General features: G+C 37.8%; 1 protein-coding gene across 6 annotated transcripts in view; it reads right to left on the minus strand.

Annotated features, from left to right (window-relative positions):
• The window catches only part of TRAPPC8 (trafficking protein particle complex 8), a 49,642-nt gene continuing 35,461 nt past the window's right edge, over positions 1 to 14,181 (minus strand). Inside the window, exons 24-29 of one of the 6 annotated variants that reach the window (XM_035894931.1) lie at positions 13,687 to 13,869; positions 13,000 to 13,101; positions 6,811 to 6,858; positions 5,230 to 5,375; positions 3,621 to 3,710; positions 1 to 1,865 (exon numbers count right to left, since the gene is read on the minus strand). In XM_035894931.1, the coding sequence (XP_035750824.1) occupies positions 1,631 to 1,865; positions 3,621 to 3,710; positions 5,230 to 5,375; positions 6,811 to 6,858; positions 13,000 to 13,101; positions 13,687 to 13,869 (804 nt within the window). In that variant the 3' untranslated portion in view covers positions 1 to 1,630. Of the gene's footprint in view, positions 1,866 to 3,620; positions 3,711 to 5,229; positions 5,376 to 5,532; positions 6,216 to 6,810; positions 6,859 to 12,999; positions 13,102 to 13,686; positions 13,870 to 14,181 lie in introns of those variants that run through there. The other 5 variants (XM_035894929.1, XM_035894934.1, XM_035894930.1 and 2 more) reach the window with 5 other exon arrangements.

The raw sequence follows: 14,181 nt of genomic DNA on the forward strand, positions 1-14,181 counted from the left end.
AGAGGACCGATGACACAGCATAAGGCTACAATGCCAAGAATCATTTAGAAAGAAACATTTTCCAATCTGCCCAACAGCAGGGGGAAAAAAACCCCTCACCCCCAGAAGCTATCTATTTATTGTTGGGTAATACTCAAGTATTCTGTTGGTACGTCAACACGATCCAGAGTCATTAAGTATGGCTACGAGAGGCAGTCATGCACCATGAATGGCTTCTAAGACTTTTAAGGAAGTTTTAAGACCCGGGACAGTCATACAGTTGTAACACATGCAAGTAAAATTAGAAACCTCGTCTAAAAAGAAAAATATGCCTCCAAAGGCAGATAGGCTGTTTCATAAGTCAGTGTTGTCCTATGAAGAAATTTCCTTCAGCCATGAGACAGAGCAGACTGGCAGAAGTCTTAGGTTTCTTTAGGTGGATTTTCCTCGTACTCTGCTAACCCATCATGAATCACAACTCTGAACCCCTAGCTGGCTTTGCTGCACTTGATTGCTTCACACAGCCTTCCCAACGTTCAGCAGCTATTACTCAAATTAAAAATCCCTAGCACACAGCAAGTCATTAAGATTTCCCAGAGAGGCGAATTCTGCATTGCACCTGGGAACACTGGATAAGAACTCAAAAGGCAAACACAGCAGCAACCACAAGTTTCAATGTAGGCCAACGCTACATGGGGCAACAGGACAGAAATGTCACCCGAGCAAGGAGGGCCAGATTCAAGACAGTACAGGATATATACACAGGATATGTATACAGTATCGGCACCTGCAGATTGCTACAGCTGCATGAAAAAGAAGGAAAAAAGGGCCACAAGTCCATACAGTGAATATGGTGCATGTTTTATTCTATTTACAGTACATTTGTTATAAATATAATACATTTCTTGAAAATCTTGAGTAGATTTTTTTTTTTTAAAACAGATCAGTTGTTATAGTTACATAATAAAGCAAGTGACAATTGAAATGACAATCTCATGGTTGTGAAATAGTGCATTCTGTGTCGAGATGAATGAGAAAATACTCAAACTGGTTGAAGAAATTATTTTTTAAACATCTTAGGTGGGACTTTTATGTAAACCTCAAAAGGTCAGTTTCCATAACATGAAAACTCAAAACAAAACTTTAAACTAAAGAACCAAGAAACAGAAACGGATTTCAGACACCTTATTGAACTTCACAGTAAGGTTGGGATTTATCATGACTAATGGCTTCGGACAGGAAAAACTCATGAGGGTTTCTTCCTGAACCATATCCTAATACAGCCACAAATATTAAACACACCATGCTGGAAGTTGTAACAGCAGTCAAGCTGCATTTTTGACAGGTCATAGGACATACAAATATGTTCAGTTCTGGAGTTAGAGCATTTTGTGTTATGAATATCTTAATTACCAGAGAAGAAATACATTATAAAAGGATAAACGTATTTTCAGTCCAACGTGCGTTGCATTGAGAAACAAATTGACAAGTAGCCTGAATACTTTGCTATTTTCTTTCCTACACAATCTTTAGTAACAAGTTAGATGTTTGAGGTGCTATTTCCAAAAACTGCAGCAAAATGTCAACCAGCGATATAAGAAAAGAATCCCATTTATTTCGTCTTTTAGTGTGATTTTTTTCCAGGAAGTGGTCAGATATTATTGATAATAATCAGTGCAGGCATGGAGTTCTGCTGACTTGTTTCAAACAAAGTAACTTGGTCCGCTAGCTTGGCAAATACTCTGGGGGTTCCAAGATTATAGACACCTGTATGAACGAAGCAAGCTTTCAGCTGCAAGCTATAGACCTCCTGGCTTTTAAGTTGAAGCTTGTACTGTGTTTGCCCAAGCCATGTAAAAGATCCATGGATTTCTAGTGCTTCTGGGCTGAAAAAGAAGGTAAAAGTCATTTTTCTGTATTTGAAGCATGCATAGCAGTTTACACGATTCCCTCAACCTCAAGTTTTCCCACTATTTCAGAATGCACAGTGTGTCTGTCACTGGCCTCTGACAAAGAGATGCTTGTTTATGCTTTCTGAAAGCTTCTTTTCAAAAGCAAGGAATTGGAAACTTAAGTTACTATTCTGGCACTCTTTGGATGCAATAGTGCTCACCATCAGTCACCTTTGATGACTTGGAAGTTACTGAGCCTTTTTGACTGTGGGCCTACAATAATTTCCCTTAAGTCACTGCCCTCCCCAAATGCATTGTGCTTTGTTTGCTTCCCACCCTCCCTGCCCCCCCGCTCCCTCCCCCCCCATCTTTAAGAGATTAAGGTTTTTCTAGCAAGACAAAGCTAGTTGCAATCACAGGTATAGACAGAACTGCGCTTAACATTTTTATCAAGATGCTAATTGCAGCTTCAGGAAAAAAGGTCATGTCTATATATCCTCTTCCCTACTACATCTACATCCACAAACACGCACACACACCCCCATCCCCACAAACATACACACACTCTGAGACAGAGTGCCTAAGGTACCCTTGGGTATCTTTATGGATCCCTGTTTCCACTCATCACCTCAGTTTAACTCCAGGTCAGGTCCTTACTTCTTGACAAATACTTTTTAGTGCTCTGACTCGCACTTAAAACACACTCCTTTACAGCAGCTCTCCCCCTTGGCTCAGATCAATCAGTACAAATCTTGAAAACATCTCTTTGGTTTTCAATCTACTGTACACTACATACAGAACATTAATTATACATACATGTATAATGATGAATTCCAGCATATTCCCAGCTTTTTGTATAACTGACATGTAACACTAAAAATAGACACGGTAACAAGATCCATATTGTCACAGTTTTTGGAATTCCTACATAAGGCATTCTTGGGCCTGTCCCATGAACTAGAGTTAAATCCGAGTGCACGCCACACGTAGTCAACATGGATACACACTGCTCTATAGGCATGGCATTAATATGTTGGTTTGGGGGTGGGAGGTGCATTCATTTGGGTTTTTTAGGAAGTTTCAAGGCACATGACTACACCACTATGTAAGACATGCCTTACAATACTGTTACAAAATGTGACCATCTTGTGACACAGCAGATCACTGAACAGCTACCTAATTTTAACTGATAAATAAAACAGACTTAAGTCTTACGTCCTCCATTTCTGAACCTGCGTATTAGGCCCTGGGCTTTCAATTTCTTACTTGCCTGGACCAACTGCTGGCAAGAAGCAAACGTTCCCCATGACTAAACCTACCTCAGTGACCTTCACTTTTATGTTTTACAACATTTTATACTACGCCAAACTGCAGGAGGAAGTACTTGTTTAAACTTCAAAAGTTGTTTTCTATAAATTACTTGAGATTCTAAAAATGAAAACCCAACAGCACACGTTCAATAAAGTTGCTGAAGCTTGTATTTCATTAGTTCAAAAGCATTTCCACTTTCCTAGGAAAGATCTGCAGAGTCCAACTATTCATGAGTGACAGTTCATGGTCCTGTCTTGGCAACAGTCAGAAGCAACACAAAACTGAGCACTGACTGATTCTTTCACCATTCTTTCAAAGGAGCCACTGTTGAAAAAGTCCTATTCTAGATACTCAATACAGTTAAAACTTTACAAGACTCCCCCAAACTAGGAAGCATTCTCAGAAAAAAATATTGGTTTATTAACATTCACACATTACCTTGTGGTTTTATGCCGCAAATCAATCATTACATCTACAACAGCCTGGGAACAATTGGAAAGTAGGAGAGTGACAGGTACCAGACAGAGGCTGTGAAGAGAAATATTTCCATAGTAAAGGAAAAAAAGTCTTACTCTGGACAATCTTAATTACACTCTTTAATAGTTAAAATAGATTTCAAACAATATAAAATTAACACGTAGTTGTCTGTTACGCAACACTCAGTGTACATAGCAATATAATCACCTACACTGACTAGAGTTTCCTATAATAAAAGCTATTGAGGCAAATGGCATCGGCTCAACTGAGCCAAAGTTATCACCTTCCTTCATCCAGCTGAGAGACTAGCAAAAGCGTAATACCTTAGTTGACAGGAAATCTACTGTTATGACAAGAGACATTTCAGAATGGGGTAACACTGGCCACTATGCTGCTCTCTGAACCACTGTTTGGCACATTTTGTCTAGACACTTTTCTTCTGCACTTGGTGGCATTTGGCCTAAAATTTTAACCAGAACAGTGCCAAAATAGGGCAGCATATACACATTTGGTGTTAATTTAAGCCTTTTACCATACAGTTATAGTTGATATTCTACTTGTTCACAATTAGTATGATTGGTTTTATAAATAATGCTGCAGCAGGAGAGACCCCAAGATAATCACAGGCAGGTACACAAACTACTGCAGTTCAAACAGCTCTATGTGTGCAACAAGTGATTCATGTCACTGGAATCCTTTGCCATTGCTTAACAGTTTAAATATCCTGAACTTGACTAACAAGAAAAGAACAATTAGCAACTATAACAAACAAGACGAACTTGTTACTGGAATAATGCATGCTTTGTAACTGTAACTAAAATATGCTACCATATAAAACATTTAAATGTTAGATTTTATTAAGAAAGAAATCCCTTTCTTTTAGCAACTTGTATGAACTGAAATTTTAGAAAAAAGTACAACACAGCAGAGTTCTCAGATAAAACAACCCAAACCTAAATAAGTATCTTTGTTTCAAGTACAATTAATTTCATTCCTGGAAATGAATCCAGAGGGCTTTGTTCAAATCATTTTAATTTTGCAAGACTCATGGATTTTACAGGCTCCAACTCATTCACTCTAGCAGCCTGCTTTTTGACAGAGGTTAATTCTGACACTCTTCCAGGAGACAAGCCCCAGTGATCTAAACAGCTACCACCTTTCCTTCCGAGATAAATCAGAACCATGTGCAGCTCATCTTGGCAAGTCAGCTACTGTAGACATAGGCACTACTTTTTAAGTCAAAAGAACTGCTATTTTCTGTCTAGTTTCTCAAAGTAGTCACACTGTTTACTTCAACACCAAAAATAAACAGGTTTTTTTTTCTTTCAGTAAGTTTGATAACATTACTAGCTAACATTGAAACTGTAAACTGTAGTATTACAGTCCATTTTCTACATGAAACTTCCATTTTATCTACACAATTACGAAGCAGTGAGTTTAACAATTGAGCAAGATTTTGCCCTGCATACCAGACTTACCTTTTGTATCATAACCCACATAACATGTCTCAACAGGATTTATGTCAAGTTAACAATATTTCAAAAATTTCTAAAGAAAACATTGCACAAACCTTTTTTGATGAAAAGAATGACTGAAAGATTCCGGATAATGAAGACTTGTCTTGATAAGATTAGAAAGCTGCTCTGGTGTTGGTCTTGCAGGTACTGGCGTGTTTTCCGGCCGAAAAAACTTTAAGAGCACTGTTTCTGGTAATTCCTGAAACACAAATTCAGAATGACATTTAAAATACTGACATAATGTACTGTGCAACACAACACAAGAAATCCAGTCACAGAAGCTACAATTTTCCATTATGAACCGTAACTCCAGGGAAACAAGTCTACAGCATCATGAAGCTTACAGTTTTTTCCAATGTGTTTTGTATTTAAGCATGCTAGAGGAGGTACTGATATGATTTATCTATTACTGTCTTTTGGGATGGAAACTTCAGAGCTGCTTGTGAAAACATGATCTGTGCAAGTTTCACAAAAGCATGCTACTGTTGCAGTGGTTTGTTAGTGTTTGGTTTTGGTTTATTTCTACAAAAAAGGGACAGCATTTACACAGTTCCCTACTCAGCAGCTGTACCTAAAAAAACCCCACAAAAAATATCCATCACCTGCCCTGGGAAGTTCACAACAGCAAAGCTAATAGCCAAGTTTCCCAAAACAGATCCAAAGTAAAGCAAACAGAAGTTTATAGAAACATGCTAACAGTGACAGATTTAATAAAGCAGAGTATCTTAAAAATCTAACAGAAAGCTCTTGCAGATATGGAAATTACCTTTGTCCCCAGCTGAAAGCCCAAGTCAAGCACTGACACACTACTTGGGATTCATCCTAACTCTGTGGGCAGAATCAATCTCTGAAGCAGAATAAATCAGATGATACAGAAAGATGCAACACCAAATGAGGCAATCAGGCTGCATTTGGTCCAGCATTACAGCACTACGGTAACTTTGTCCAACATCATCTAATCTGTTTTGCAAACAGTATTTATTTGGGAAGGGGCTGCCTTTCATTATTCCCTTATGAATCTATTGTGCAGAAAGTCCACCTTTAGAAGGAAAAAAAAAAAAGAATTTGCAGCAAGTGACTACTAAAAGCAAGTGAAAGAAGACTGATTTTAAAGAGCCACCAATAAGTCAGTACAGTAACAAAGTAATACTTGTTTAAGGGTGATGGATTGTACCTTCTAAGTTGAAAAGAAATACTACAGGCAACAAAACCTGACTCAAAATAACAGACACACTGGGCATTCTGCAATATGTATGAACAACTCAAGTCACTGTTTTCCTGTGCTGCTAATACCAGGAAGACATCAAATGTTTTATTAAGCCTGCAATTCTTTCCTCTTGAAAGGAAGAGTAGGGTTTTTTTGTAAAGTAATTTGAGAAGAAAAAAATATATTTCATTGTTACTGTGAATATCTTTTTAAGCAATTAATTAATTTGGTATTTCTACCCTACCCTAAGGGGATCTAACTTGATGAAAATTGACAGCATGAAACACACTGACCTCCAGAGATGAGATTATAGATTTTCATTTAAATTGATCTTTCCCCTCAAATTGCAGTCCAACCAATTATTCAATGCCCTCTTCAACCATATATCAATATCCTACACACTGCAGTTTGCCCTAGAGTCAATTACCTGTTCCAAGTCCTCCCAATCAGAATTCCCGAGTATTTTTTTAAAACCCTACAAAAGACAAATACGAAGGTTTATCTCTACAAACAGACAAGTACATCACGAAATGCAGCAGGAACATTTACTGGTGGAAGTACAGAGTGCCGTTCACATTTCAAACCTTTCATTCTAATATTACAGCTCTACTGAAGGACTGGAAAGCAGCAAGATTAACCTTTTACCATCACAGAGCTAAACCTTAATTCCAGCCAGCTCCTGGACATCAGATTCAGAAAAGATGTCTGCCTCTCAAAGTTCAGCTGCTCAAAGTCTAGGTGTTTTTGTAATTGTGTACCTAGAACAAAGGCTAAGACATGACATTTAGTACATGGTTCTCTTACCTAATGCTTCAGGAAAGAATTAAGCACTTCCGAATGGTAACCAGGATGTGCATACAGATCAGGGAGCTACCTAGAGACAGCTAATACTAAGTTTAAAGGATGCATTAAACTGCCCTACTCTGGAGGTTGGGAAATTGGATCAAGGCTACAAAAAAAAAAAATGTCCATGCTTACTTGGGGACACTGTACCCTCCCTTCAAGAATATGCACCACACAGAAAACAGCCTCAAGACTTTTGGTTATTTACATTTAGAAACAAAGCAAAACTAAACCAAGAATTAAAGGGGTGGTATTTTGCTGCTGAACTCCTAGGATACGAGCCCAAATGGCGTACTGCCTTTTTAAAGGCAAAAACAAAAGTCTGCTTGTTGACCCATTACAGTTCCTCACAAAGCCTCCAGAAGTGTCACAGGCTCCAGCAGACAGCAAGCACCATATATTGCATACAAGAAGGCCACAACAATGTTTAAGGTGCTCCCTTTAAAAAATGGTTAAGGTACAACTTGAAGGTCTCACCCATACATACTGGTAGAGGTACAGCTAACCTTGGCTGGAAGAGATTTCATCATAAGAAGAGTTTGGGGGGGGAAGGGGGTGGGGGGTGGGGGTGGTGGTGGTGTTTGTTATTGTTTTCACTTTTTATAGCTGCATTTTTAAGCTTTTTGGGTTTTGACTAGAAACATGCAACAGGCAATAGCACCAGTACTGCACAGCTCCCACAGTTGGAAGGTCCAAGAGCCACAAACTGTGTAACTGGTGCTAGGAAAGTTGTTTCTATTTTTAGAAAGCTTTTTGCTGCCCAAAGTCATCTACAAAGGTCAGTTTCAAACAAATATACTTAAAACTAGACACAAGCTTGCTGTTCCAAGTAAAATAATCTCAACACTGGTTTTAGGTATCTCCTGCAGCTGTACTAAGCCAGAAGTAGGAAAAGTCGAAGTTTATGCCATTCAAAGCATCTTTTTCATTATCTGATAAAGGAAACAGACAGCTCTGCCTGTAATACATTCCCTAATCTCTTAGAATGCACTTTCAAACTGAAAAGTTCTTCCTTTCCATCAGGTGCATGGAAGTGACGGTATCTTCACATGCAGCCATTTTAAAGGATTTTTCTTCATAATATTAAACAACTTAGAGTTTTCAATTTCAAAATCTTCTCAATGACGGGGTCAATGCCCTCTTAAAAACACCAGAAAAAAGTTAAACACCACAATTTGGTTTCCAAATTATACAGAAATTCAGCATATCTGCCCCATGAATCACAAGTTACACATAGCCAAAAGGATTATTAAGATGCTCAGTCACGTTTGAGGGACCAATATGCACAGGACAGAAAACCTAAACAGGAGACTCTTGAACAACACTAAGCGTAAGTAAAAGCAGAACATATGAAAGCAACAGAGTAAGAGTGAAACGAAGTGAGATCCTAAGTGATGTGTCTTTCTCCCTTTCCCATTTTCGATCAGAGAACTCCTGTTTTGAGTTGAGAAAACTGAGAGAACTTCAGTTTTGAGTTGGTTTCTTTCATCATGCGACTCATCTGTATTAATTCCAGCTCCTAACTATAGAAATGGCAACTCCAGGAACAGTATTTTACTAAGACACCAGTAGTAATGCACTTGAAAATATAAATATTATCATCAGCTCTGCAGTCCATCAATGGGTAAAGCAGCAGATATAATTTTTCAGCTATTTGGAATATTTCATTCATGGCAGTAACATAAGCCAGTCCTCCCAAACTGGCACAGTAACTGGTACATTAGTTGATACAACAGGGTGAAAAACATACACTTTCAGATCTTGATGGGTTTTTACCCTTATGAATTTTGCTTTCTTTACACCAATCTGGTTTAAAGAAAGTCTTAAATCCATTCCAACAATCTACGTTTGATTCATGTATTCCTTCCTACGTACTCTGTAAAAAAAAAAATTCTGAACTAGCACAAGATGTCACTTCCAGAAATTCACTGTTACGAAAGTTATTTAAACCCTACCCTCTCCTACCTTTCAAAGATTCCTACTTCCAACCAAACTGTCACTGCCTCACTCAGTTGCATCTATATTAAGAAGCAGCGTTACCAAAATGATAATCTCTGAAGTGAAACACTGCCAAAAAGCTTGCATCCATGCTGTATGTGCTTTATGGATTTTACTTTGGGCTAGCACTGCTCTAATCCACAGGACTGAATGAGCAGCCCAGAAGCTATCACATGCAGTCCTGGAGCACATCTGGATTAACTCTGCCTGGAAGGTATCCACTTTGTGCATTACAAGACCATTTTCACAACAAAAACAGAGGGCTGCAAATGGGGATGGCATCTTAAAAAAGTACGCCTGATCTAAGACACGCTCACATACACTTTATCTCATCTAGACTTCAGTCAAAACTAAGTTTACACTCACATGCTAACATGTTTCAGAAGTATGGATGCACTATTCCCAACACACTGGCGTGCCCAAGTGTCAAGCCTCTATTAGACTGCTTCTCACCTTCCATCAGCATGAAGCCTTTGCCAGTCAGAAGCGTGGCAAATGCCGCGGTCCCATACTTCTACTTCCACCCCACCATACTGTACTGCCATTTTCCTTTGGAATCTTTTGGATTTAATTCACCAGATTAGAAAAGTATCGGAGACAACAAGAAGAAACAATGTTGATCAACAGCCCTGACTGTGAATGGATGTTTGAAGTATTTGAAGTTTTTGGTCTTTTACTAAGTTAAGGTTGAGAGGTCAAGAACAAGAGACAAACTAGCTGTATTTCAGATGTAATCATAAGCTGACTTTCAGTTAGAGCAACACAATTCCTGAAAGCAAATTTCAGAAGAGAAACAGAACCCATATCAGTAGTGTTGTCAAAAAAAGAACAGCCACTAGTTACAAATGCACAGCTGATTTTTGTTAGCGAGGCTTTTACTACTTGGACTCAAACAGCTACTGCTAGCACAACTGTTCAGACCTATTCACTTTACTGACCTTATGTGATTTATTCTTCACATATTGTTGCTAGTGACTATAATGTATCATTTTGTGGCACCTTCTGTGTTTCTGACTCAAGGATATAAACTGTATTTAGCATTTTTCCCTACCTTTAGCAAAAGTCCATTTTTTCAAAAGTACAAGCGAGAGAAAGAATAGAGAGATAAATGTTTTCCATATTACTCAGAAAGCTTTCTATATGAAAAAGAAATACTTTAACAGAGTCAATATTCTTTAAGCATTCATTCAGCATACTATGTTATGATTCCAAACTTCTAGTACATAAAGATGTAAGCGGTTCATCACATCACCTGATGAAGTCTACTGTGTCCAGTAACCTACACTCAAAAGCAGTGCTATTTAGTTAAATAAAAAAATCCTGAGGTGTAAGGGACAAAAAAAATATCTGTATTCAATGACAGAAAACCCCGTAAGCTTCAAAGTCACAGATATCCTTGTCTTGGCTAGAATGAAACAGTTTAGAATTCAGAATTCTATTTTGAACAGACATAGGAAGAAAAGGAAGCGCACACATTTGAGCACCCAAGAAAAATCTGTATACAATTTTACTGTTATTTTCTTTTTTACTTGGGTACATACAGAAGTTTTACCTCGAAAAAGATTTTACGCCTCCCCCAAGCCCCATTATCTTGCTTTTTATAGAAACTAGAAGTTTTAATTTTGATTTTACTAAATGCTATGGCAAGTTATGCTCCTGTGGTACAGGAATAATTGCATCCTGCTGTCTGTTCCACATCCCCGTTGTATGCATTGTGTGTTCCACAGTGAACCAAGCAGACATTACCACCTGCCCTTGCATCTCAGTCAGCAGTCTAACATCTTAGCTTAGACATACTACAAAGATGACTTCATATCAGTGCAACCAACTATCTACCAGCATCTGCTGGAAGAACTTGAGAAACACCAGTGCCAATGAATACAGATTTACTGCTTTTCTACGATAGCGCTTTACTGCAGTTTTGTTTCCTTAAACAGTTCTAGGAGCTTCTATAAATCCAAACTAAACCCTTAAGAGCTGGCAAAGAATCAGTCTGAGATACACCACAACTGACAAAGCAACAGAAGCCAACCAGTACACAGAATTTAGCCAAAATATAAAGCAAGCTATCTTGATTTGTTCAACGTAGTTATTTGATGAACTCCGCTAAGATTTGAGTCATTTCTCAGAGGGCTAAAAAAACCATAAAGAGGGTGCAGAGAGAAATCTTGGTCATGTTTTCTCCATGTCTATTGTGAGACTGTTCTTGGTTAGGGATGGCTGTATTGCCAGACAAACACAAAAATTTCTTTGCTGGCTGCAACAGCATGAAGCAGAAGTGGTTCAAGTCAAGAAGAAAGTCACTGAAGAGCAACAAATAGAACAAGCAAGAAATACAAGGAGCAGACTCTTGCATCCTAGGTGACACCCTGTTCAGAATCTGTAAACAATTTTTTTTTTTCAGATCTGAGCAGCCCTTTAAGAACTGGTAACCAATACTGATTGGTAAAAAGCATGCATCTCCATCTCCCTCTGCTGTCTAGACCCCAGAAAACAACTAACTACTGTAGTGTCAGCACAAGATATTCAGGAACAGCCTAAAGTTTCCAACCCTGTTTATGACTTAGAGAACTAATACAGATTTACAAGACAAACTATTTAAACGTTACATTATAAGTCTCAAAACTACATACTGAAAATGTTAAGTTAGAAGTAATGGTTGGGTTTGGGATTTTCTCAACCACAGCTTTTCACTGCTTGTGTAACTTTAATGCAAGAACAGGGCAGTTCAAAGACAATATACAACATTAAGTGAAAAAATCATCTGCAGACATTAGAACTTAAATTAGAACTAAATGGAAAAATCATCATAACGATGTAAAAATACTTAAAGGCTTATGAACCAAAGCCAAGTGCGCAGCTTCAGAGTAATTCACTACGTATGTTATAGCATGATACCTATAGAAACACACATTTGTCCTATATTGCTTACGTGACAATATTAACTTATCATACTATTTGCTTTTAGTGAGCTCTTACTCAGTGGCAGCTATATATGATGTTTGCAACATTGGTAAAAACATAATGAGAATGGCACCAAAGCAAGAAGGAACAGCAGTGTACTGCTCAGCAGAAGACTAAACAAGTACAAGACTTGTTTCTTTTTTATTTTGCACATTAGTCGTCTTCACACACATAAATTGCACCTAGCATAGACGTTTTTTCACAGAAACTTATCTATAACTTCCATAACTGTTGCTGATTATGTACCAGAAGACATCCACTAGTTTCTTACAGACACTATTTTCATTGAACAATCAAACAGGCTATAAAACTTAAAGTGAAGTAATACACTATTAATTGATCAATTCCAATGGGGCTTTCAATGTCTTCTAACTGCTCCAGAATTTCGGCTTTTCTAACATTTTACACTGAAGGTCTTCACTTAAGTCATGCATAGCAGTAGAATTTACAAAATAGATTTTGTAACACTCAAATGATTCCACTATTTTACTATTAACTTTGTTATGAAATAATCATTAACTATAACTTAATACCATTAATAAACTCCTAGTTCTACCCTGAAATACCACAATCATTTACTCCAACAACTACATAGTAGCATACTTGCTTCCATATTGCTTTTCTCATCTTTAAACTGAGCCTATTTCAATATAGATGACTAATCAAAGTTGAAGTCTGAATTATTTCGCAATACCATATCTGATGTTAGATTCTACGAAAGCCCCCAAAGTGATTTCACTTACTTACAAGAAAACATCATGTCTATTTTGGGAAAGAAGCAATTATAAAGGAAAACTTCACACTGGATTACCTGCTTCTGAGGAAATGAAAAAGCCTCCTTCCCAACTGTATTAAGGGCAACGTGATGCTGGCCCTCCAAAATAAGCTGCTTGTTGTCTTCCACAACATATGCCTACAGAATACAATACAAAGCCATTAGCAGAGCAGAAACTATCATCAGCTTCATAATACAGAACTACTGACTTTCCCCTAACTTAAGTGTAAGATGTTGTACTGTTCAAAACCTAAAGGCTAGCATGACATGCATTTATTTTATGTGTGTGCTTTCATTTTGCAAGCACAGACAACTGCTGAAGTTTAGACTGCCAGTTTCCATTACTTAATATTTGCATTCTGGTAAATGAGAGCCTCTTCTTCAAAGCAGACTGGGTCACTCTTACAGTTGCATGATAAAAGCAAGCATTAACAGATCTCTTGGTATAAGATTCCAGAATATTCTCTTCTAAGAGGGGAATTTCTAAGAACTAGGTGCACCCAGAGTATTGTAAAACCACTTTAGCATACTTATTACAGTAACAGCTGTTAAGACTGTCTGATTCTTGGCACCATTTTAGTTCTCTTGCCTGTTTGCAGAAAAAAAAAATCCATCCATAAATTTTGTACAAATATGCATGAAAGTTCAAGATGCCTTATTACATTAGTTTCTAGCAGACACATCTCATGGCCAAATTACCACAAAGGCCACAACCATACATACCTTCCACAGTACAACAATGTTCAAGTCAACTTCACTGCATCTTTGTATCAATCTGATTGTCTCATCAAATGATTGTTTCACACCCCTCTGAGATGCATGATGAGATTGCACGTGTGTTCTTTTAAATTCAGAGGACAAGCTTTGAAAAAAAAAGTCTGCACAAGGACTGGCTGAACTTATTATCTGCAAGAAAAAAAAAGCAAGAAAGGGTGCTATCAGAACAGGATGTAAGGTGGCAAAACTTACTCTTAACAGTGCTGCTCATTGAATATTTCTGTTCCATTACCTTGCTTTGCTTCCCTTTGCAAATGTACAGGACACAGCCCTAATGAACTGTCTAAGGTAACACAGGGCAACAGCTATAGATTATTGCCCTAAAATTACAAATACCAAACTTCGAAATAAGGGCTTTGATTATTACCACCAGACAGCCTACTGTGATATATAACATGTAGTGTAGAGAGCTGACATGTCCAGCTAACTCTAACTCACATG

This window comes from Egretta garzetta, unplaced genomic scaffold (genome assembly GCF_000687185.1).
Source record: "Egretta garzetta isolate BGI_Z169 unplaced genomic scaffold, ASM68718v1 scaffold35, whole genome shotgun sequence".
Lineage (NCBI taxonomy): Eukaryota > Metazoa > Chordata > Aves > Pelecaniformes > Ardeidae > Egretta > Egretta garzetta.